This window comes from Pelophylax lessonae (genome assembly GCF_965119305.1).
Source record: "Pelophylax lessonae genome assembly, chromosome: 4".
Classification (NCBI taxonomy): Eukaryota; Metazoa; Chordata; class Amphibia; order Anura; family Ranidae; genus Pelophylax; species Pelophylax lessonae.
In genome coordinates, this window is record NC_138771.1 from 245164216 (window position 1) to 245190348 (window position 26133).

Here is a 26133-nt window from a genome sequence, read left to right on the forward strand (position 1 = left end):
AAGTTCTATTCTATTAAGTGGATGTTTTGACATCTGCAGATTTTTTCTTTGGCCGCAAGGTTTTTGTAGGCTGCTTTTTTGATGGCTTGGTATGGTAAGTGGTAAGGTGTAATGTTTTTTCAGGTGAGCTCCAGTTGTTTTGGTTGAGCTCCTGTTTACCTGGTTGTCTGTAATTAGCATTGGGAATTTTCTTTCCCTGTTCCGACCCCTCATGTTTATCACTGCTTTGGGACGTCCCAATGGATAAGATGATCAGGAGCTGTGTCCATCAATGAACGAAAGAGAAAATAGGATTTTTGACTTACTGTAAAATCCATTTCTCTGATGTTCATTGACGGACACAACATCCACCCCTCTGTGGAGTTGTAATTCTTCTAACACTGCTTTTAACAAAATGGAATGCCGTTCGCAGAGAGGGGGAGTATACCCCCTGGGACTGCCCATAGGCGTAACCAGACTTTTTTTCTGCCTTGTCTCACCCCTGTAGGGGGCAGTATAACCCAATGGCTACAAAGATCAGGAGCTGTGTCCATCAATGAACATCAGAGAAATGGATTTTACGGGAGTCAAAAATCCAATTTTTCTAAAATTGACAGAAACAAAAATACTTTTTTTTTTTTTTCAACATTTTTTTTTTTTTTTTTTAGTTTTTAGCAAAGAAAAAAATGGTGAAAAAGCACCACCAAAAGAAAGCTCTCTTTGTGTGAACAAAATTATAAAAATTTAATTTGTTTTAAATTTAAAATACATTGTTGCTTGACCGCACAATTGTCATTCAAAATGTGACAGCGCTGAAAGCTAAAAATCGGCCTGGAGAGGAAGGGGGTAAAAGTGCCCTGTTTTGAAGCCGTTAAATATACTTCTGACTTTTTTCTTCCTCGGTTACTTTAATATTGGCTTTTGTGTGATGCTAAAACAACTATCTCTCGCTGATCAGGTTTTTTTGCAGAACAAAATTGGAGTGCTTTCGTCGTCATAATGCATGTAGGCAGCTTTAGAAGTAGTAGTGGTTAAATTCTGTAAGCTTTACCGGTTATAATGTGATGTACAAAATGTAATTACTGTATCTCCTGTAATAATTACCACCTCTAAATTTTTGGTGAAAGAAAACTAACCCCTGTTGGAGACCTGAATGACAATTAAGAGGACCCTCCCTTCTGCAACCTTGTAATAAATAATTGCAGAACCAATATCCTACAGTTCATTTTCTCACTGGACTAAAAGAAAACAATAATTGTGTTTGTGTGTGTTCAGTACTTTGCAGGGGCAATGTCACAGTAAAAACTTTCTAGCTACAAACCTCTCTGCTTAAAGTATTAGAAAAGGTGTTTTTTTTTTTTTTTTTTTTTTTTAACCTGCTCTGTGCAGTGATATGCAGAGTAGTCATTCACTTCCTCTTCTGGATTCTCCACAGCAGCAGCTGCATTGTATTATGAGTAGCTACTGAAAGTGGTGATTCTGCATCTTGCTCATAATGCTGCAAAATATCAGTTGCTCTGAACAAATGAGCTACAAATCCCTTGAAATTTTTGCAACAGACCCTTCATTGACTACAAATAATGTTTCTTGGAAAAAAAACAGTGACTCTTTAGCTGCTACAAATCATTGATTCAAAATTGCTTGTGTGACATTGACCTTACTCCTCAAAGCCCTTCATCACCTGTAATTCTTGGCTACCTAATTGACTAATACTAACTATTTTTAATTTTTTTTTCATTATGTTCAATAAAAAAATGTTTCTGCTTTAGCTTCAGCTAGATCCTGTTGACTTCAAAACCACTCACCTTATGTTTCACACTATCACAAAATGCCTAATGTCAAGGGACAGGTTCTTAAAAATGAGAGGTAAGTTTTTTTTTTTTTTGTTTTTTTTTTTAATTTTCTGTAAAAAAAAAAAAAAAAAGCATTCATCATGCTTCATTCTTGTTAACCTTCACAATGTTTTGCTGTGGTTTACTATCAGGCATGGAAATCTTAGGAAACTTGTGTAAGGCTGAAGATAATGGTGTTCTGATATGTGAGTATGTGGATCAAGATAGCTACAAAGAAATCATATGTCATCTTACTCTTCCGGATGTCCTGCTTGTAATCTCTACTCTTGAGGTGCTCTATATGCTTACAGAACTGGGAGAAGTGGCCTGCGTGAAGATAGCAAACGTAGAGCGAAGCATAGGTAAGACATTTCTTGGGTACTTTAAGGCGTTATGCAGGTTTGTTGCTTTTCTATGTACTGAATAATAAATGAAGTAAGCACTTTGGGTTTTAAATCATGCATTGCTTTTCCTTTTGCAGTTTATGAAGGATTTAATCCCATTGTAACATTGATTGTAATCCTACTATAGTTACTGTTAAAAACTGTGTATCAGAAATTGTTTTATAGCATGTGTTTTATATGAAAAGTCATAGGTACTTCTAATCTTCATATGCAGATCACTATTTTTAATTCACCATATGTGTTGATTGTTGCAGATACTTTAGTATGTCTTATTTCTATGGACATACAAATGTTTGGGCCTGATGCACTTACAGCAGTAAAACTTATAGAGCATCAAAGTTCGAACCACCAGGTGGTGTCAGAAATCCGCCCTCAAACTGTTGAGCATGTGCCTCCTGCAGCCAATCCAACCCCTGCTCCAGGTAATTTTAAAAAATCTTCCTATTAACTGGTTTTATTGGTTTGTACTTTATAAGTAAGAAAAAGTGTGGCTGTGAGTACATTTAAATCCACCTTATGTGTTCCCTATCCTGTTAACCACTTGTTGACAATCAAACATATTTTTACGGCATGTCAGCAAGTGATGATTATACGCAATGTACTGACTAAAAATCCAGATTTGAATGTGTGTGAACAATTAAAGTACATTGCCCCAGAGAGCAAGTGTGTAAACAACTTTGTAGCATAATGCTCAGAAATATTTTTTCACAGCCTTCACTATAATAGATACTATAGACTTGTTTTGGTCATTTATTTTCGGCAGTAAGGTGTAACTGAAAAAGACAACCCTTTCATTAGGTAGCATCCTCATTAGCTTTGCCAATAGATTTTTTTGAAGTTATTAGTGATTGTCAGGATTGGTGAATTGTTTTATTACCTATGCTCCTTTGCAAAAGTTAGAACTCCGAATTCTGTGTCCAATTTAACATTTCAAATTTTTTTTTTTTTTTAAAGCTTCGAGAGCACCCCCGACTCATGGTGTACCACCTGGAATTGTAGAAATAGACAGCGAGAAGTTTGGTTGTCAATGGTATGTGCAGACGATTTCTGCAGCTTCCTAATCATGCTTTGCAGTAGCAGTCATTTTTAGTTTTAGAACTGTTCCTTTATTCCTCAAACCTGACAGTATTAAACGTTTTGCATGATGCTCCTTGTTCTACATAGCAGCCTAAAGCTGTTTTTCCCTTTCATGGATGATTTGTAATTTTAAGGATTGAGTAGCATGTTTACTGAAAGTGAATTTACTGTCTTTTTACAGTTTCTGGAATTCGAAGTAAAATAATTTTGGTACCAATTGTAAGCCTAATTGAAAAGCTTTTCTTAACCATATATGTGCATGTTAAAGGCATGATGTTTTTTACATTCCATTTACATATATTTACAATTAATTCTGATTATCTCTGTATTCTTTTCAGTGGAGTTTGTTGGACAAAGTTTGTGTACTTTTTTTTTTCTCCTAGATACATGTTTACCTTAAGTATGACTTCTAATTATCAATCCCTAATTGGAGCAATCATACGCACATGAATGACTGCTATGGAAAATTATAAACAATAGCTGTATGCATAGTTTGTTTCAAGAAAAAATTACATTTTGTTTTGCTGTTACAAGGCTGTGTTGTGCACATGTATGGATTATGTTAAGTACGTAATACAGGGTTTTTGGCACACTGTAACAGTTTTAATTCGCATGAAAAGTCACATCCTATTGTCCACAATGGAACTGGTCAAATCAGTGTGACTCCAATTCCGTCAGAGTTGCGCCATTTTTAAAAGTAGTTCCTGCACTACTTTTTTAGATTTCAGGTGCGACTTGCATAGACATATGTGCATTAAGTCGTACAGATGTCTTCCAAGTCGCACTAACATATAACTTTGAAATTTCGTAGTCTGATCCTGTGTGATCGTAGACTAAATCATTAAGTTGAAGACGTGGACAACTGATATTTCTTTCATTCATTGATGGACATCGCTCCTGCTATTCATAACCATTGTATAAAGAAAGTCCTCCGCTATTGAAATAAATGGGAAAAATGGGGCTGCAGCCTCCCTAAAATATAGCCAAGGATATAAATAAGCAAGGGTAGGGAAATGGCGCTGCCCATTGGGGTGGATATAATAAAGGTGCACTCTAGTGGGTGTCACAGGTAAGAAAATTAATGTATATCACATCAATAAATTAGAAAATATACATCATAAATCATACATGGAACTCATCAATAACCACAATATAAAATAAAGTGCTTAGTGCCGTGATCTATTAAAGTAAGGTAAATTGTTGTGCATTTATTTCATGTTCCACTCTTTGGAGATTCGGATGCTGTCAGATCTGTAGGCAATTCTACTAACTGCAGCAGGAAATTGCATTTTTGAAATCAGAGATATTTAAATTATCTGTTAAACTTCAGCTGGGACTGCTGCAATGCCACTGCCACAGAGGACCCCCAGAAATGGCAGATGGGTTACTGTAGGTTCTGGAAGACTTAGAGTGGTGGATAGAAGACCTGTCCCACAGTCGGTGGTTCTCCATAATTCATTTGCAGCACTCTCAGAATGTAAGGACAACATGGATATGGACTCAAGCACAGAGGGTGAGAAACCATCGACTCCTATGTCTAATGTATGCAAGACTGCAGCCAAGGACAAAAAAGATAAAGTGAAGTCTCAAAGGAAGCAACTGTTGCTGGGTGATTCAATCATAAGAAGTGTGGAGCTTAAAGAAAATGGTTTTGTGAGATGTCTCTCTGGTGCTACTGCTAGACGAGATAGAAGACGTATTATTAATATTGTTAAGCAAGCAAAGCAGGAAGGGGACGTGGATGTTCTTGTCCATCTAGGGACAAATGACCTGGCTTGCAATGAAGTGTCAGAGGTGAAAAAATCTTTTATCACACTTGGTAATGACGTACAGGATTTTGCATCCACCATTTCATTTTCTGAAGTTCTGCCTGTGCATAATGTTCAGAATGATAGGCAGAGGCGCATAAAGGAGTTCAACATATGGCTTAGTAAATGGTATCATGAGCAAGGATTTGGCTTTGTTTCTCATGATAGCTCTACTTGGAATAGAAAGGAACTGTACAAAAAAGATGGTTTGCATCTTTCTCTCAAAGGAACAAATGTACTTAGTGAACAACTCCAAGAATTTGCGAAAGAGTATTTAAACTAGGAAGGGGGGGGGGCAAAAGAGTGAACATACAAGAGTCCAATTGCCCCCCGAAACAATGCCAGAACAGGTCAGAAGCACAGAGGTTAAGAAATGATAAGCTCAGAGTCCTGTCTACAAATGCTCGCAGTTTAGGTAAAAAAATCAATGAACTTGGGTCAATAATGGCATCTGAGAATGTGGATTTAGTGGCTGTTACGGAGACATGGTTTAATGAAAGAAATGACTGGGACATAACCATACCAGGGTACTCTTTATACAGAAGAGACAGAGAAGGCAAGAAAGGAGGAGGAGTGGCCCTGTATGTGAAAGATAGCATTAAATCTAACCTAATACAAGTTGGTGAGGCCAACATAGAGTCAGTTTTGGTTACGTTGCAGTTTGCTAATCATGCAGTAACTCGTGTAGGTGTGATATATAGACCACCTGGTCAAGTTAAAGAACTAGATGATCTACTAGTTGAAGAAATAGCTAAAATGACAATGAAAGGAGAAGTTATCATTATGGGAGATTTCAATCTTCCAGATATAAACTGGAAAACCAAAATAGCAAGTTCTACCAGGAGTACAGATATTCTAAATTCCCTACTGGGGTTGTCTCTGCAACAAGTGGTTGAGGAGCCAAACCGGAGGGAGGCCATTTTGGATTTGGTATTCACAAATGGGGATTCGGTATATGATGTCATTGTAGGCGAAACCTTGGGATCTAGTGATCACCAGTCAGTGTGGTTTAATATAAGAACTGTGAAAGAGTCACACCACACAAAAACAAAAGTTTTTTAGATTTTAGAAAAACAGACTTTTCAAAAATGAAATTAGTCATAAATGAGTCCTTATCAGACTGGAACGGATTACATGGAGTCCAGGAGAAATGGGACTACTTAAAAGGTGCATTATTGAAGGCAACAGAAAATTGCATTAGACTTGTCAGTAAAAGCAAAAAAAGGAAGAGACCACTGTGGTACTCAGCAGAAGTAGCCCAAATCATTAAAAATAAAAAGCTAGCATTTTGTAATTATAAAAAAACCCAGCGCAATGAAGATAAGGAAATCTACAAGATTAGGCAGAAAGAGGCCAAGCAAGTTCTAAGAACTTCTAAAGCGCAGGCAGAAGAAAAACTAGCTGTCTATGAAAAAGGGGGATAAGACATTCTTCAGATATATAAATGAAAAAAGGAAATTAAAACAAGGAATAACTAAATTAAAAACAAAGGACGGAAGGTATGTAGAAGAGAATAAAGGGCTAGCCGACTGCCTTAATGAATACTTCTGTTCAGTTTTTACAGAAGAAAAAGAAGGACCTCCACTTGAAAGGATGACTAATGAATCGTTTGATGCATGTGTCTTTACATAGGAAGACGTTCTAAGATTGCGGTCTAAAGTGAAGACAAAGAAGTCACAGGGTCCTGATGAGATACACCCAAAATTTTTAAAAGAGCTTAGTGGTGAGCTGGCAAAACCATTAACAGATTTATTTAACCAATCATTAGTAACAGGAGTCGTCCCGGAAGATTGGAAATTGGCAAATGTCGTGCCCATTCACAAGAAAGATAGTAGGGAGGAATCGAGCAACTATAGACCAGTGAGTCTGACATCAATAGTAGGCAAATTAATGGAAACCCTATTAAAGGATAGGATTGTGGAACATCTTAAATCCCATGGATTGCAAGATGAAAAACAACATTGGTTTACTTCAGGGAGATCATGTCAAACAAATCTTATAGATTTTTTTTTTGACTGGGTGACTAAAATAATAGACGGTGGAGGTGCAGTAGACATTGCATATCTAGATTTTAGTAAGGCTTTTGACACTGTCCCACATAGAAGACTTATCAATAAACTGCAGTCATTGAGCATGGACTCCCATATTGTTGAGTGGATTAGGCAGTGGCTGAGTGACAGACAACAGAGGGTTGTAGTCAATGGAGAACATTCAGAACAAGGTCATGTTACCAGTGGGGTACCTCAGGGATCTGTACTGGGACCAATTTTGTTTAATATCTTCATAAGTGATATTGCAAAAGGCCTCGATGGTAAGGTTTGTCTTTTTGCTGATGACACAAAGATATGTAACAGGGTTGATGTTCCTGGAGGGAAACGCCAAATGGAAAAGGATTTAGGAAAACTAGAAGAATGGTCAGAACTCTGGCAACTGAAATTTAATGTGGATAAGTGCAAGATAATGCACCTGGGGCGTAAAAACCCAAGGGCAGAATATAGAATATTTGACACAGTCCTGACTTCAGTATCTGAGGAAAGGGATTTAGGAGTAATTTATTTCAGAAGACTTAAAGGTGGGAAGACAATGTAATAGAGCAGCACGAAATGCCAGCAGAATGCTTGGATGTATAGGGAGAGGTATAAGCAGTAGAAAGAGAGAAGTGCTTATGCCGCTGTACAGAACACTGGTGAGACCTCACTTGGAGTATTGTGCGCAGTACTGGAGGCCATATCTCCAGTAGGATATAGATACTCTGGAGAGAGTTCAGAGAAGAGCTACTAAACTAGTACATGGATTGCAGGAAAAAACTTACCAGGAAAGGTTAAAGGACCTTAACATGTATAGCTTGGAAGAAAGAAGAGACAGAGGGGATATGATAGAAACTTTTAAATACATAAAGGGAATCAACTCGGTAAAGGAGGAGAGCATATTTAAAAGAAGAAAAACTACCACAAGAGGACACAGTTTTAAATTAGAGGGGCAAAGGTTTAAAAGTAATATGAGGAAGTATTACTTTACTGAGAGAGTAGTGGATGCATGGAATAACCTTCCTGCAGAAGTGGTAGCTGCAAATACAGTGAAGGAGTTTAAGCATGCATGGGATAGGCATAAGGCTATCCTTCATATAATATAGGACCAGGGACTATTCATAGGATTCAGATATATTGGGCAGACTAGATGGGCCAAATGGTTCTTATCTGCCGACACATTCTATGTTTCTATGATAAGGTGCAAACCATATAAAAGTGATGGTACTGGTGGCTCGTGGGAGGTGTAGTAGGAACTCAATATGTAATAAAATTAGACTGGTGACAATACATAAATGTAAACTATTAGAATTATATTAGAATGGAACAAATAAAATTTATTAGGCAAAATATAAATAATAAAGTGATAAGTGCAACAGTATAACACCTATGATAGGTGTATAAACTAGGAAAAAAAGTACAAAGTGAATATTATGTGCAAAGGTTGGTAAATAAATGGCTCCTAATTTATATTAAGTGCAAGTGCATAAATCATGAAAAAAAAGTCCATAGGTGAAGGTGCTCAATCTTCATGTGGCAATCGGATATCTTCCTGTTACAAAGAAGGGTGCCCAGGGTGGTTGTAAAAAAGATTTCACTCACCAGAATGCCCAACCCCACACGGGTATTAGGCAGGGTATATTAAAGCTGTATACCACAGCGTAGAGGTAACTGCTACTGTAAATCCTAGATAATACTCCTACTTCTGTACTTCTCTGTACCAGGAGGGGGAGGGGACAGTGCTGCTCCTCAATCAACTTGCTCCCAGTTTAGGCTCCGGTAATGGTATGTATGAAATGAACAAGGGGGGGACACATAGTGTGATACCGTAATAATACTTTTTATTTTAGCTCATAAAGTAAGGTACTCCCATTTCCATAGTAAAAACCAGCATTAAAAACGCATCCATATGGAGGGAGGAAAACCGCACAGGCAGTCCGCCGAAATGGATACAGTTCCGGAACGCTGTGCGTTCCACGAAAGCTCCGGATCAGGAAGTGACACAACTACGCTGTATGCTTTTCGTCATAGACATCTTCAGGGCGGTGTTTACTTTAATAGATCATGACACTAAGCCCTTTATTTTATATAGTGGTTATTGATGAGTTCCATGTATGATTTATGATGTATATTTTCTAATTTATTGATGTGATATACATATATTAATTTTCTTACCTGTGACACCCACTAGAGTGCACCTTTATTATATCCACCGCAATTGGGCAGCGCCATTTCCCTACCCCTGTTTGTTTATATTCATAACCATTGGGCTATACAGCCCCCTACAGGAGTAGGACACAGGGCAGAAAAGATTTCTGGCTACTCCCATGGGCCATCCCAGAGGAGATACTCCCCCCTCTCTGCTAAAGCCACTCAGTTTTTTTCTGCCTAGTCAGGAGTAAGGACCTATTTCCTTGCTGCAATCTTTGGTCCTGGCAACATTTTTTAGATATTTTTTTCTCTCCTGGATTTTTTCCTGTGAGATTTACAATCAACTGCTAGACTGGGCAACGGGCTGGATAATCTAGATCCAGTGGTCACTCCAGTCTGGCCATCAAGCCGCGCAGACCTCCCTGTGGGCCATATCACCCCCCCCCCCTCTCTACTTACACTGGTGCTGTTGGGTGGTCTGGTCCACCGCCTGGAGTGGGGGCAGGGTGCTGTGCTGGTAAGGGGGGCGGGGGGTGCGCTGCCGGCAACCGGGAGATTGCTGGGGGGGGGCGGTGTACCTTGTGGGGGCTCCTGTCAGGGCCCCCCTTCCTGCCTGTGCCAATTTCTGGGTCCCTGGGAGCCTCATTGTGCCGCATTGGCTGCCATTTTCTTGTAGCCTATGTGCTCAATGCACGGCGGTCATGTTTGTGTAGTCTGGTGGCCATTTTGCCGTGGTTTGCCATTGAAAATAGCAGCGGCCATGACTGTGGAGCCCTGTAAGTGGCAATTTTTTAGCGGTGGGAGCCCCTCCTTTGAGTGCAGGTCCCTGTTTCTGCTGGGTGTGGTGTGTCTGGTGGGGTCCTCTCCATCTCTGCTGAAGATCGCTTGGTGCTTTGTGCCTGGTGACCGGGTTGTGCTGCCAGCGTGGTGGGGGTTGTCCCTTTGCAGTGTTTTACACTTTGTAGGGACCCCCTGGTGACTCATGGAGTCTTTGGAGCACATCTCCCCACCTGACCCCCTCTCTGAGGCTGCGGGCCCCTCTTGGTCCCAACCATCCATCAATGAGTTGACAGCGGTCCTCCAGTTCTTTGTGTCCTGGGTGGAGGTGGCTTTCAGGCGACGGGCTAGCAAAAAGCGCTGCTCGCCTTCCCCTGCCTCATTTGTCTCATCAGATCCTGAATCTGATTCGGCCGCTGCGGACGTGGGTCACCCTGCTGGGTCTGTGCCCGGAATCCACAGATAGTGAGGTGGATTCCTCCACATCTTCAACCGCACACGAAAAGGCGCTGGTGGAAGCACTGATTGCATCTGTGCCTGAGACCCTAAAGATGGAGGTACCTGCGACAGAGGCGCAGGTTCCCTTTGGCAGTCACAAGCCATCCAGAGCTTCCGGTTGAAGAGTCCCCGGCCTTTAAGGATCCGGCTGATAGGAAGGCAGAGGCTGTGGCCTGCAATACGTACACTCTGGCTGGTCCGGCACTGAGGCCGGTATTCAGCATTGCCCTCGTTTTGCAAACTTTGACTGAGTGGGCTTAGCTTTTAAGCTGTGACCTGGAGGCAGAACAGCTCCCCCCTGCCTTTGCTGAGCTGGCGGACCAGCTGGTCTATGGGCTGCAGTGGTCCTTCGGCATGTCTTTTGGCTCAAATGCTGGTCTGTGGACCAGACTTCTAAAAAGGCCTTGACTGATCTTCCCTTTCAAGGAGATCGCCTGTTTGGAGCTACCCTGGATTAAATCATTAAAGGTCCCACTGGGGGAAAGAGTACCTTTCTTCCACAGGCTACTAAGGGCAAGGACCCTCGTCGTAGACGTGAGCCCCCCTCCTCGGCTCATAAGAAGTTTTTTTCGTTCCTCAGGGTCGACTGACAAGAGCTCCAAGCCTTCCAAACAAACCTGGTCTGGCAAGCCGAAAGCGGGCTTCTCGAAGATCCGCGACAAGGCTCCTTCAGCATAAAGGTGCGCCCTCACCCGTATCGCTGGTTTCTGGACCCGTGGACTTTCCTGGTACAAGACAAGTGGGTCCACTAAGTTATTCGGTCCGGCTACAAGATCCGAGTTATGCTCTTGTTCCCTGGCAAGGCTCTTTCCTTCCAACTTGCGCCTGTCCCCGGCCCGCTTACAGGGTGTTTTGGACAGTACAAGACTTATTTACAAGAGTTATTTCAAGGGGTGATTGTCTCGGTTCCGACTTGGAAACGTTTTCAGGGTTTTTACCCAAACCGATTTATGATTCCCAGGAAGGAAGGCAAGGGTGAGTCCAGTCCTGAACCTCAAGGTGCTTAACTGCTTTGTGCGGGTGCAGAAGTTTAAGATCGAGTCCAGCTGTGGGAGAATAGCATAATCAGTTTGTGGCTTTGGGTCTCGCTTCTGCTCTTCGGTCTTCACAAAAGTGTTAGCCCTTGTGCTAGCATTGTTACGCCAACAGGGGATCGCAGTACTGGGCTACTTGGATAACCTCCTCCTGCGAGTGGAGTCTCCTACTGCTCTGGTGGAAGACCTGGAAATCATCATACAAACTCTGAGTGAGTTCAGCTGGATTCTGAATTTTCAGACATCTGCTCTGGTTCCTTCCACAATGCTGGACTATCTGGGTCTGACTCTGGACTCTAGCCTTAGCCAGAGTTCTCCTTGCCATGGACAATCTCCAGGAACTGCAAACTGCAATTCGTCTCCTGCTGTCCAGTAGATGGTCATCCCTCCGGACTGCATGCGGGTGCTGGGCCTCATGGTGTCTACCTTTTTTTGAGTCCATTTGCACAGTTCCGTACAAGGTCCCTGCAAAGGGAGATTCTGGCCAAATGGGACAAGAATCTTCAGTCTCTGGACAATCAGATCCTGCTGAGCGGGGGGAATGAAGGAGTCCCTCATATGGGTGGCTTCGTGCTTCGGCTGGGCAAATCCTTACTCCCCTTGTATTGGACAGTGGTCATCACGGATGCCAGCCTCTTGGGCTCAGGAGGCGTCCTCGGCAAAAATTCTGCTCAGGGACTCTGGACACTGGAAGAGTCAAGACTACCGATCAATGTCTTGGAACTCCGAGCGATCAGACTGTGCCTGGACCATTTGGCGGATCGTCATCAGGGATGTCCAGTGCGCATTCAATTGGACAATGCCACGGCCGTGGCTTGTGTCAATCACCAGGGGGGCACAAGAAGTGTCCTGGTGGCTCTAGAGGTATCCGGCATTCTAAGGTAGGCAGAATGGTTAGTTCCAGCCCTCCCCACTGTACACATTCCCAGGGTGGAAAACTGTCAGGCGGATTACCTCAGTTGGCAGGCGGTGGACCAAGGGGAGTGGTCCCTTCATCAGGAGGTGTTTCACAAGTTGTGTCTGTGGTGGGGCATCCCCGAGGTGGATCTTTTGGTGTCTCGGCTCAACAGGTGCAGAGGTTTGTGGCTCAGTCATGGGATCCTCTGGTGGACGCCACAGATGCGTTGGTGGCTCAGTTGTGTCAGTATCATCTGATTTACGCCTTCCCTCCTCTCAAGCTTCTGCCAACACTTCTACACGGGATTAGGGCAGAAGGAATTCCGGTTCCTTGGAAGCTTCCTCTCAGGGAGAATCTGCTGTCCCAAGGACCAGTCTTCCATCCTGCTTTACAGTCGGTGGCTTTGACAGCTTGGTTGTTGAATGCCAGGTACTGATGGAAAGAGGTTATTCTGAGTCAATGATTCCAACGCTGTTAAAAGCTAGGAAATCATCTTCTAGGAAGATCTACCATCGCAATTAAGTCGTACATTGCGTGGTGTGAGTCTCTTGGTGTTCATCCTCACTCTTTCTCGATAGCTCGGATCTTGACCTTCCTACAATGGGGGGTTGAGCAGAAACTGGCCTTGAGTACTATCAAGGGTTAGGTTTCGGCCTTAGCAGTCTTCTTTCGACGGCCCTTGGCCACATACTCCCTGGTGCGTACTTTTCTTCAGGGAGTTAGGCACTTGACCCCTCTAGTGTGGTCTTTGTTGCCACCTTGGGACCTTGGTGCTCTGTCCTCCAGAATCCTCCTTTTGAGAATCTTCGGGAGATTCCCCTGCTTACGCTTTCCCAGAAGGTGGCCGCCTTAATGCCTTAATGGCTATCACCTCTGCGCGCATTGTGGCGGAATTGGCGACGTTATCCTGTTCACCTTGGTGGTTCACAGAGAGAAGGTGGTTCTTCGTCCCTGTCCGTCGTTCCTTCCAAAGGTTGTCTCTGACTTTCATTTGAATGAAGACGTGTTGCCTTCCCTGTGTCCCAGGCCAAAACATTCCGAAGGAAATTGCCAGGCCGGGCAATTAGGGTATACCTGGCAGCTCCAGAGTCTTTTAGGAGGTCAGACTCACTATTTGTGCTCACGGATGGGCCTCGGAAAGGGTTGTCTGCTTCCTCTGCCACCATTTCCAGATGGATCAGGCAGACGGTGATCCAGGCCTATTCCACCAGCGGTCAGGTTCCTCCTTTCCCTGTGAAAGCGCACTCCGCATGGGCGCTCAGTGCCTCCTGGGCCTTCCGTCATCAGGCGTCAGTGATGTATGTTTGCAAGATGGCCACCTGATCGTCGTTGCACACTTTCACAAAGTTCTATAAAGTGGATGTGTTGGCATCTGCAGATTCTTCCTTTGGCCGCAAGGTTGTGCAGGCTGCTATTTAGAGGACCTGGTCCTCTTTGAGGGTGTATTGTTTTTTTCAGGTGAGCTCCAGTTGTTTATGGTAGAGCTCTGTTGCCTGATTGGCTATGGTTAGCCTTGGGAATTTTTTGCTGATGTTTTTCCCACCCCTCATGTTTAACACTGCTTTGGGACATCCCAATGGTAAGAAGAATCAGGAGCTGTGTCCGTCAATGAATGAAAGCGAAAATTGAATTTTTGACTTACTGTAAAATCAATTTTTCTGATCACTGATGGACACAGCACCCACCCATCTGTGGAGTTGGCTTTCTTCTGACACTGCTTGTAACAAAACTGAGTGCCTATAGCTAAAAGTGGGTGCATACCCCCTGGGACTGCCCAAAGGCGTAGTCAAGCTTTTTCCTGCCTAGTGTCCTACTCCTGTAAGAGGGAGTATAACCCAATAGATAAGATGAATCGGGAGCTGTGCCATCAATGAACATCAGAGAAATGAATTTTACGGCAAATTTTTTTTTTTTTTTGTTGATTACTGGAGCAAAACTGGTTGGTTTAGTGGTATTCTGTTTACTAAAACATAAAATGTAAGATTATGATTTCAGGCAAGACCTTGCTTGTGCAGTGTTTAGTTACCAACATTTCCAATTTTGTCCTTTTTGTTGTGTGGAAATCGAACAGCGTGTTAAATTTTTTTTGTGTAAGAATTGGTTTTGCAGCCATTCATACATAGGTTGACTACAATTATTAGATTTATAATTTTAAAAGCAAACTTCATGAGCTCACTCTTGTGCCTTTCCCACAGGTTAAATGCCCATTTTGAAGTAAGTACAGATAGCTCTGTCTCCAGAGCGGAAATGTACTCGGAGTATCTTTCAACGTGCAGCAAATTGGCAAGAGGTGGTATTCTGACCTCCTCTGGGTTCTACAAATGTCTGAGGTACAAGAACTACTTTTTATTGAATGTGTTTTTACCATCTACCCAGATTTTAGTTATTTTGTCCTAGTGGTGTTGGTTATCCTTGCTTGTTAGTTATAGACCCCAAGCACTGTGAAAAATAGGGTTGCATGTTTTTTGAAAGCAGCAAGTATACATAGTTACCACTTCAAGAAACACTAAAGTTAAAAAAGCCAAAAAAATAAAACAAATACAAAATCTTACACTAAAAGATAGAATAAAATCTAGATATTGAGCTAATTTGGATAATTTCATATACATGGTTTACTTTCATTAAAATTGTGTAATTTGTAAAGCAACTAGTGTAAGTACCTGAATGTAGCTTGGTATCAGCCTCTTTCAATCCCCTGTACAGCAGAGTTCAGATTGGGAGGGGGAAAAGGAGCTGAAAAGTTGGGCTGCAGTGCTCATGTGCCAAAGGAACATACTAATAGGTGAAGCGAGCAGAGTGACAGAGATGAGCCAATTAGTCTGATGTATTTCACCTTTACGGTCCATGAACAGCCCAGAAGCAGGGACAAGACCTATTTGTATTAACTACAGTGGCGAACAGTCAGCTCTCCAGGTTGGCCGTACTGTGTGGCAGGGCTTTGTCTGGACATTTCGAGAGATGTATTGCTATTTATGTGTGCCTCAGATACCTGGTTCTTCCCTGCACTTTTGGTTCTTTCCTGACTCCTACATTAACCAGTTGCCGACCGGGCCATAGCCAAAAGACGGCTACAGCGCGGTCGTCTAGTTCAGGGAGGGCGTACATGGACGTCCTCCCAGAATCGCGCTCCCGCGTGCCCCCTGGGGCGCGCACACGGGAGTGTCCGTGCTCACCGGGTCCCGGGGACCTGACACATCACAGATCGTGGTAAAGTGCCAATGAGAGCGGTCCTTTACAACGTGATCGCTCCGTCCAATGACGGAGCAATCACTTCACAACAAACCGGCGCATGTCCGGTTCATTTCTCTCCTCGCACGCTGTACACAGCAATCGGTACAGCGTGCAAGGAGAGGAGAGAAACAGCAGCTGCACGCCTCCTCTGCCTCAACCATGCCCCATCACAGTGCCTCATCCGTGTCCCATCACAGTGCCTCGCCCGTGCCCCATCACAGTGCTTCGCCCGTGCCCCATCACAGTGCTTCGCCCGTGCCCCATCACAGTGCTTCGCCCGTGCCCCATCACAGTGCCTCGCCCGTGCCCCATCACAGTGCCTCGCCCGTGCCCCATCACAGTGCCTCGCCCGTGCCCCATCACAGTGCCTCGCCCGTGCCCCATCACAGTGCCTCGCCCGTGCCCCATCACAGTGCCTCGCCCGTGCCCCATTACAGTGCCTCGCCCGTGCCACACCCATGCCACATCCATGCCATGTCAGTGCTCATCTGTGCGTCATCCATGCCACGTCAGGGCGCTCATCCGGGCCACATTCATGCCACGTCGGTGCTCATCCGGGCCACATTCATGCCACGTCGGTGCTCATCCGGGCCACATTCATGCCACGTCGGTGCCACTACAATGCTTATCAGTGCCCTACAAAATTGCAATGACGGTGCTCCCTGCATGTTGGGCCTCTGTATTTGGTCAGGCTGTGGAAAAGTGTCACTTATCGCTATACTCAGGAGGAGTAGCAGAATGTATTTAGGGGTGTAATATTTGCCATGTACATGCTATGTGTTAGAAATGTCTTATAAATGGACAACTTTGGTCAGGCTGTGGAAAAATCTCACACATGTGGTATCGCCATACACAGGAGGAGTAGCAGAATGTATTTTGGGGTGTTGTTGCAAGTATGCCTGTACAGTGTGTGAGAAATAACTTTGTAATATGACCATTTTGTGAAAAATAATTTTTTTTTTTTTTTTTTTTTTTAATCTTCATTTCTCTAGCGCTCATCGACAGACGTAGTCCTCGGTGATACACCACCTTCGGGTTATGTTACCTCTGCAGGAGCAGGACTAGACAGGAAATTAAAAAGCTCTGGCCACACCCTAGGGGCAGTCCCAGAGGGTATATCCTCTCTCTCTCTGCCTCAGCAAATCAGTTATTTTCTGTCTAGTTAGGAGTAAGGACCTAGATACCTTGCTGGGATCTTAGGTCCTGGCAAGAATTTTTTTCTAAAAGGATTTTTGGACAGCTTTTTTTCTCCAGTGTTCCTGTGAGATCTTCAAGCAAGAAAGCTGAACTGGGCGACGGGCTGGATGTTGAGATCCGGTGGTCACCCCAGTTCAGCCTACGAGCGCGTGCAGGCCATAGCTCCGCGCTGGGTCGGCCGCGACAAAGTCCCGTTAAAAGGACTGAACCCGCGAGTTAAACGTCTCGCTGAAACGCCAAAGACCATGAGTCACGGCGTCCGTATCGGTCGACAGCCCACCCGCCCCGGTGGAGAGGGGTACTGTCAGGAGTTGGTGCCCGCCTGGTTCCGGTATGGTGAGTAGTATGTTCCCCCTTTTTCCCTGACGGGTTTTGTGGTGAACGCGGGCCCCTCTCTGTATGGTAAGAAAGAGTTCTTTCTATCCTATAACATGTCACAAATCCTCCTACTTTGAGTGTGATTTTATGTGTGCAAAAAGCCAGGAGGCTTGGTTTGGGAGCTAACAATCTATTGTATACATGTTTTTAAAGATGTAATCTGTGGCATTCTGGGAATCTTATGGGTTAAGTATAAGCTACCTACCAGTCAGAAGCCATGGACATGTAGACTGTCTTCCAAGTCAGATCTCCAGCTAATAGCAGGCCTCCCGAATGGCCATGCGGTCCGCCAGGGCCGGTACCGCCAAACACGCCATATCCCCATGCAGAGAGAGTGTTGTGTGCCTGCAGCACACCGCTAGTCAGCACAGGCCGCCGCCATTTTTTTTGCTGGATCGCACGAGCCGCCATTTTGGCGTAGCCTCGTGTCTCCAGCATGGGGGCGGCCATGTTTTAGGTGATTCTACACCTCGTGGAGCTTGGGGGAGGCGCCGGAAGGCGTACAGAGGGGCGGAGCCGCCTCCTTTCTTCCTGGGCAGCCAGCCAAAAGACTTCCTGTTTGTCTAAGACAGCGCTGTAAGCTGTTGCAGTTCAACTCTGAACATCAAGTGGTGAGCCTGGGGGTCTATCTCTCTCTCTCTCGATCGATAGGGATCCCTAGCAGGTAACACTAAGGGGTTTTTTGTGGCGCTGAGGGTCAAAAAAAAAAAAAAAAAAGTTTTTTCTTTACTTTGAATTATATCATCCAGGAAGTAACTGGAGTTATTATGGACCCTGCCACACAGATTCCCCCACCTGTTTCCCTCGAGGGGGCCTCGGGACCCGCCGGTGTACAGAGTATAGAGTCATTTACAGCAATTTTGGAGTCTATGGTGGCTCGGGTGGAGGCGGCCTGTCAGGGACGGGGGTCAAGGAAGCGACCCCCGCCTACCCCTATACTATCTGACACCTCTGACTCTGATTCAGAGATGGTCACTGCAGTTGCAGGTTCCTCTGCAAGGGCTGCTATCCCAGGTAAAGCCCCCTCAGACAGTGAGGAGGACGCTTCTTCTCCTGCTATAATTCAGGAAGAAGCATTGGTGGACGCACTAGTTGTGGCAGTGCAAGAAACCTTAAAACTTGAGGCTTTACCGGCAGAGGCAACTGAAACAGAGAGGCCTTTTGGGACTAATAAGCCCATCAAGACGGCGAAGGCTTTTCCTGTACCTAAATGTTTTGGAAATCAGATTAAAGGAGAATGGGAACATTCTAAACGTACCTTTACTATTTCCAAGCGTATTACTAGACGCTATCCGTTTGAGGAATCCATCATTAAGAAATGGACGGTACCACCAGTCGTGGATCCGCCTATTTCCAGGCTGAATAAAGCCACGGTTATTCCAGTGGAGGACACTTCGTCCTTTAAGGATCCGGTGGATCGAAAGATAGAAGCGGAGTCCCGCACTATCTTTTCTCTGATAGGGTCAGCATTTAGACCAGTAATTGTTATTGGTCTAGTTTCCCAGACACTTACAGAATGGGCGAAGATGGTACGCCAAGATCTTAGGGGAAAAGATATTCCCCAGGAGACATCTGATTTGATAGAACAGATCATACAAGGGCTACGGTTTATCTGTTCCAGGGGAATCGTCTATTTGGAGCCAACCTAGATGAAATCATTAAGGATGCCACCGGGGGCAAGAGTACTTTTTTGCCACAGGCTGCAAAAGCTAAGGAACCTCGCAACAAGCGAGGACCTTTCTTTACCGCCCATAAAGGACGCCCGGCTGGTACTTCCGGGAAAGGCAAGACTCCTCCAGGAGGGTTCAAGAAGGGCTGGTCGGACAAGCAGAGGACCAACCCAGCCAAACCCGAAGTAAAGGAGTACACAGCCTGAAGGTGCGCCCCCACCCAATTTCAGGGTGGGGGGACGTTTTCACCGGTATTCAGGACATTAGATCGAGCATCAACCACTACTACCGGTGCGATTCTTCCCTTCCAACATTTAAGTACAGGAAGCGGTAGTTACCGTTCCCTGTATAGATCTTTTCCTTTACCTTTTCCTAAGATTAGTCCCGATACCTCACAGGAATCGGATCTGATTGACCAGATAGGCCAGGTAGCCTCTAGTCGGGTGACTTCGGTCCCTGAGGTTCAACCAGAAAAGATCACCTTGCCTGATAACTATCAGGTATCTGATAAATGTGTGGGAACAGAAAACGACCAGACTTTCTCGGATGGTCGGGGCCAGATAGCTCTAGGGACGCCTGGTTCAGATCCAATCAGCGCCAGTGGTCCTAGAAATTCTAGGCTGGCCTCTTCAAGCCGGCCTGGCCGACTTGGACAGGTTAGTCGCAGACGTTCCGTGGGAACTTCGTCTCAGGGAGTGTCTGTAGTCTCAAGGACCTATTTACCTTCGTGCTTTACAGTCGCTGGTTTTAATGGCCTGGCCATTGAGACCCAAGTACTGAAGGACAGAGGTTTGTCTACTTCAGTCATTCCTACCCTTATCAAAGCAAGGAAAGCGACTTCCAGCAAAGTCTATTATCACACATGGAAGACTTATATTGCGTGGTGCGAATCTTTAGGATTTCCTCCACGTACCTATTCGGTGTCTCGAATATTGGCCTTTTTGCAACAAGGGGTTGAGCAGAAGCTAGCCTTGAGCACCATCAAGGGTCAAGTTTCAGCATTAGCAATCTTCTTTCAGAAACCTTTAGCTACCAAATCCTTGGTGCGGAATTTCATCCAGGGGGTGCGGCACCTGGCTCCTCCAGTCCGCGCGCCCTTACCGCCCTGGGATCTTAATTTGGTTTTGTCGGTTCTACAGAAACCTCCCTTTGAAAACATCAGGGAGATTCCCTTGCTTACTTTATCCCAGAAGGTGGTCTTCTTGGTGGCTATTACTTCTGCTCGCAGGGTGTCAGAACTGGCTGCATTATCATGCCAGTCCCCATACCTAGTGATTCATAGGGATAAGGTAGTACTTCATCCTAAGCCATCTTTTCTTCCTAAGGTGGTTTCAGATTTTCATCTGAATGAAGATATTGTACTACCTTCCTTGTGTCCTCAGCCCAAGCATCATCGGGAACATGCGTTGCATTCCTTGGATGTGGTTCGGGCAATCAGGGTATACCTGAAAGCTACGGAATCATTCCGTAAGACGGATTCACTTTTTGTGATCACGGATGGCCCCAGAAAGGGTTTGCCTGCATCTGCCGCGACCATTGCCAAATGGATTAGACAAACGGTGGTACAGGCTTATTCTATTAAGGGTCAGAGTCCTCCGTTCCCTGTTAGGGCGCACTCCACTCGAGCGCTCAGTACTTCCTGGGCCTTTCGCCATCAGGCGTCAGTGGTCCAGGTATGTAAGGCGGCCACTTGGTCGTCGGTACATACCTTTACTAAATTCTATAAAATTGATGTGACGGCATCGGCGGATGCCTCATTTGGCCGCAAGGTTTTGCAGGCCGCAATTTGAGGAGACCGGTGGTCTACCTCGAGGGTTTTTTTCTGTTTGAAAATTTTTTTGTTGAGTCTCATCATTAAGGATGAGCATTGTAAACTTCTAGTTGGCACCGGTTGGGCCTTCTAGATTGGGATTTGATTTCCATTTTCCCACCCCTCAGTTGTGATACTGCTCTGGGACGTCCCGAAGGTGGTGTATCACCGAGGACTACGTCTGTCGATGAGCGCTAGAGAAAAATGGATTTTTGTAAAATCTTACCGTAAAATCCTTTTCTCTTAGCTCATCGACAGACGTAGTCCCCGCCCCTCTGTTTTGGAGTTGGGTTGGGTTAAATTCTCTAAGCACTGCTTTTTCACATAACTGATTTGCTGAGGCAGAGAGAGAGAGGATATACCCTCTGGGACTGCCCCTAGGGTGTGGCCAGAGCTTTTTAATTTCCTGTCTAGTCCTGCTCCTGCGGAGGTAACATAACCCGAAGGTGGTGTATCACCGAGGACTACGTCTGTCGATGAGCTAAGAGAAAAGGATTTTACGGTAAGATTTTACAAAAATCCATTTTTTGCAAAGAATTGTGGGAAAAAATTACAACTTTAAAAAACTCACCATGCCTCTTACTAAATACCTTGGAATGTCTACTTTCCAAAAAGGGATAATTTGGGGGGTTATTTGTACTCTCCTGACTTGTTAGGGTCTCAAGAAATGACATAGGCCGTTAGTACATCAGGTGTGATCCATTTTCAATGATTGGTACCATGGCTTGTAGACTCTCTACCCTTCACAAAGACCATAAAATGTATACTTATTTGGGTTATTTTTACTAAAGATATGTAGCTGTATAAATTTTGGCCAAAAATTATGAAGAAAAATGACTAAATTTGCAAAATTTTAAACCGAAACGAAGAAAAATGCATTTTGTACAAGATTTTTTTCATTTATAGCGCAAAAAAAAAAAAAAACCCAATTATGATTAAATACCGCCAAAAGAAAGCTCTTTGTGAAAAAAAGGATGAAAATTTCATATAGGGACAATGTTGCATGACTAATTGTCATTCAAAGTGTGAGAGCACTGAAAGCTGAAAATTGGTCTGGTTAGGAAGGGGGTTTAAGTGCCCAGTAGGTAAGTGGTTTAATACATGGCATAGCAGTGATGTAGGGCCAGAGGAAAAAACTGGCAGGAGTACCAAGTACCAATACACCTGGTAGTGTGCTATATGCTGAAACTGTTCCTGCAGACAGCAGGTATTGGTGGTGTCAGTGTCAGGAGGAGCAAATATTAACCCTTTACTTTGCAGGGCAGACTTCTTTCATTAATGTAAAAAAAAAGTCACTTAAACCTGAATTTTATGTTTGTTCCAAGCAGTTATTTCTGCAATTTGAGTGACATATTTTCGGTTTTTGATGATCCTTAATAGATTTGCATACATTTACATTCATGCTAGTTATGATTTTGATAATGTATACAGTTAATTTGCATGTTTTGCAGGTCTGTATTCCCAAATCACAACATAAAGCGAGTAGAAGACCCAAACAATAATGGACAAGCTCATATTCACGTTTCTGGTGTGAAGAGAAGGGCATTACCACTTCCAATTCAGATGTACTATCAACAGCAGCAACAATCTCCTGCTGTCAGGGCAGATATGGTGCCTGATGCAAATACAGCAGGTTCACATTTTTTTTTCCTTAATTGTTATGAATTGTTATTGCAATATTAACCAAAAGCTCTCGCGTATTATGCAACTATATTTTTTCCTTTGTTATACAAAATTCTTATCAGTTATTGTACACCTAGTGGAGTTTAAAATCTTGTAGACTGGGCTTGTATCTCTTAAACATTTGAAATGACAAGTGAAGGGGTGATGTATACAGTATCTCACAAAAGTGAGTACACCCCTCACATTTTTGTAAATATTTTTTTATATCATTTCATGTGACAACACTGAAAAAAATGACACTTTTATACAATGTAAAGTAGTGAGTGTACAGCTTGTATAACAGTGTAAGGTTCCGTTCACATGTCAGCGTATGGATCGCGGGCAGAACCGCCGCGGTTCCGCCCGCGATCCGGAGATTATTGCAAATCGCGGGACGCCTGTGCGTTGCCCGTTGATTTGCAATAGCCCCCCAAACGCTGAGCGATGTTGCCGCGATTTCCGCCTGCCGAATCGCGGTAACATCGCGCAAAAAAAATCGCGGGACGCAATACGCTCCAAAGAAGCTCTTGTACTTTTTTGGGCGTAATGCGTCCCGCTTTTTCTTTTTTGAGCGATGTTACCGCGATTCGGCAGGCGGAAATCGCGGCAACATCGCTCAGCGTTTGGGGGGCTATTGCAAATCAACGGGCAACGCACAGGCGTCCCGCGATTTGCAATAATCTCCGGATCACGGGCGGAACCGCGGCGGTTCTGCCCGCGATCCATACGCTGACATGTGAACGGAGCCTTAATTTGCTGTCCCTTCAAAATAACTCAGCACACAGCCATTAATGTCTAAACCGCTGGCAACAGAAGTGAGTACACCCCCATCTGAATATGTCCAAATTATGCCCAAAGTGCCTATTTTGTGTGGTCACCATTCTTTTCCAGCACTGCCTTAACCCTCTTGGGCATGGAGTTCACCAGAGCTTCACAAGTTGCCACTGAAGTCCTCTTCCACTCCTCCTCCATGACAACATCACAGAGCTGGTGGATGCTAGAAACCTAGCGCTCCTCCACCTTCCATTTGAGGATGTGTCACAAATGCTCAGTAGGGTTTAGGTCTGGAGACATGCTTGTTCAGTCCATCAACTTTACCCCAGCTTCTTCAGCAAGGCAGCAGTCGTCTTGGAGGTACACACAAATAAACCTGGCGCTGAGAGCTGACAAGTCTAGAGACCAAAAAATAATTGGTTAAAACAGTAAAAATAATGAAAAATAAGATTGACCATGAATCTCGTCAGGGGTGCAGCTATCCCATACTCAGTCCCAAGATAAGCAACACAAACAACAAAAATGGGAAAGCGCTCCCCCAGACAAAGACAAAACTACGTTTTAAAATTTGGGGTAAAAAATCTCAGTTTATTGAAGACATCACAACAAGACAGTCCAACTGATGGATAAGAAGTGCTGGCCTCCATGTAAATTAGCTTGAATGAATGTGCAGTACCTTAGTGGGAGCCAATACCGATGACACCGTGCTATGCAGGAGATGTCGTCTTGGAGGTGTGTTTGGGGTCGTTCTTTTGTTGGAATACTGCCCTGCGTTCCAGTCTCGAAGGGGAGGGGATACTGCTCTGCTTCAGTATGTCACAGTACATGTTGGCATTCATGGTTCACTCAATGAACTGTAGCTCCCCGGTGCCGGCAGCACTGATGCAGCCCCAGACCATGACACTTCTACCACCATGCTTGACTGTAGGCAAGACATGCTTGTCTTTGTATTCCTAACCTGGTTTCCGCTACACATGCTTGACACCATCTGAACCAAATACATTTATCTTGGTCTCATCAGACCACAGGACATGGTTCTAGTAATCCATGTCCTTAGTCTACTTCAGCAAACTGTTTGCAGACTTTCTTGTGCATCATCTTTAGAAGAGGCTTCCATCTGGGATGACAGCCATGCAGACCAACTTGATGCAGTGTGTGGCATATGGTCTGAGCACTGGCAGGCTGACCCCCCCCCCACCCCTTCAACAGCAATGCTGGCAGCACCCATACGTCTATTTCCCAAAGACAACCTCTGGATATGACGCTGAGCATGTGCACTCAACCTTTTTGGTCAAGCATGGTGAGGCCTGTTCTGAGTGGAATCTCTCCTGTTAAACCACTGTATGGTCTTGGCCACCGTGCTGCAACTCCGTTTCAGGGTCTTGGCAATCTTCTTAGAGCCTAGGCCATCTTTATGTAGAGCAACTATTCGTTTTTTCAGATCCTCAGAGTTGCCATGAGGTGTCATGTTGAACTTTGTGACTAGTATGAGTGAGAGCTATAACACTAAATTTAACACACCTGCTCCCCTATTACACCTGAGACCTTGAAACGCTAACGAGTCACGTAACACCAGGAAGGAAAATGGCTAATTGGGCCCAATTTGGACATTTTCCCTTAGGGGTGTACTCACTTTTATTGCCAGCGGTTTAGACATTAATGGCCGTGTGTTGAGTTATTTTGAAGGAACAGCAAATTTACACTGTTATACAAGCTGTACACTCACTACTTTACATTGTAGCAAAGTGTCATTTCTTCAGTGTTGTCACATGAAAAGAGATAATAAAATATTTAAAAAAATGTGAGGGGGGTGTACTCACTTCTGTGAGATACTGTATTTATGCACTTACATTAGGTTTGGGCAGCCTTGGAGTTCATGTTTGTTCTAGAATTAAAGTTAGTGGTACTTCACTGCAAACCCCCAGCTTCTTTCCCAGGCTAGTATGGGGGCAGGGCAGGATTAAGAAAATTATATAGGAAAAACATTGACAGGACTGCAGTAAGGAAGACACTGATTTTAATGTCTCTTGCACAAGTGAGTAAAAAAAATGCCACTTTTTTTTTTTTTTTTACTGATTTGAGATGAGATGCATTGTTGCCTATGGTACAGTGCACACAACTGAGTAAAGATCAGTAATAAAGCATTGAGTACAGAGCCGTAAAAAAAACAAAATTAAAAAATTTTACATTTGCAAAATTTTTCAAGTGCAGAAATTTACTTGCATACGTGTGTTTACTTGTCTATAGGCATGTTTATTCTAGTATAAATGAGTATATTACAACATTGGCAATGAAGTATTTTACACGTCTATATTCAACATTACTCAGGTCTTTACACACACTTTTTCACTCTGGAACTTTTTGAGTAAACATAGTAAACTATGATTCCTGTGATGATTCAATTTGCACTACAGAAATAACAGACTAGTCTACCACTTCAAGGTAAAACAGTCATATGGCATGGAAAGTCATATGGCATGGAAAACCATAGAAGAATTAGGCCCATTGCATTCATTCTCCCAACCAGAAAAAGTTACAGGCGAAGTAATGGATGCCATTTCCAAGTCCTTACTAGAAATATAGGTGATCAGTGTATGGGTTTTCACTGGAAAGTGTGGAAGTGATCAGGTTGCTGTACTGCCCCCATTCGACTTTAGATTTACATCCGTTACCGGTTGCTGTTGATCGGCAGACTTCCTGAACTACACCTTAAGGTATCGTGCATCCGTTTCTAAATTTTGAACACTGTTAGGACAGATGGTGTTGATCTAGTTTACAACTGAGAACAGTACAGGCAGAGTTAATTATATTAAACCTTGCTCCACATCTCCCTCCTAAACATTACAAAGCAAGGAGAGCTTGTTAAAGTTCCCGTCAAAAAAGAAAAATCTCCCCTTTATTTGGACAATATAATGCATTTTTTTTT

The 26133-nt window shown here is 43.9% G+C and overlaps 1 protein-coding gene across 1 annotated transcript in view; it reads left to right on the forward strand.

The window, feature by feature from the left end:
* ARID2 (AT-rich interaction domain 2) overlaps positions 1-26133 on the forward strand; it is a 228330-nt gene that overhangs the window by 130736 nt on the left and 71461 nt on the right. The window contains exons 9-14 of the mRNA XM_082255320.1: positions 1749-1845; positions 1964-2173; positions 2470-2637; positions 3170-3245; positions 14681-14815; positions 22223-22404. Coding sequence (XP_082111446.1) covers positions 1749-1845; positions 1964-2173; positions 2470-2637; positions 3170-3245; positions 14681-14815; positions 22223-22404 — 868 coding nt within the window. The remainder of the gene's footprint in view (positions 1-1748; positions 1846-1963; positions 2174-2469; positions 2638-3169; positions 3246-14680; positions 14816-22222; positions 22405-26133) is intronic.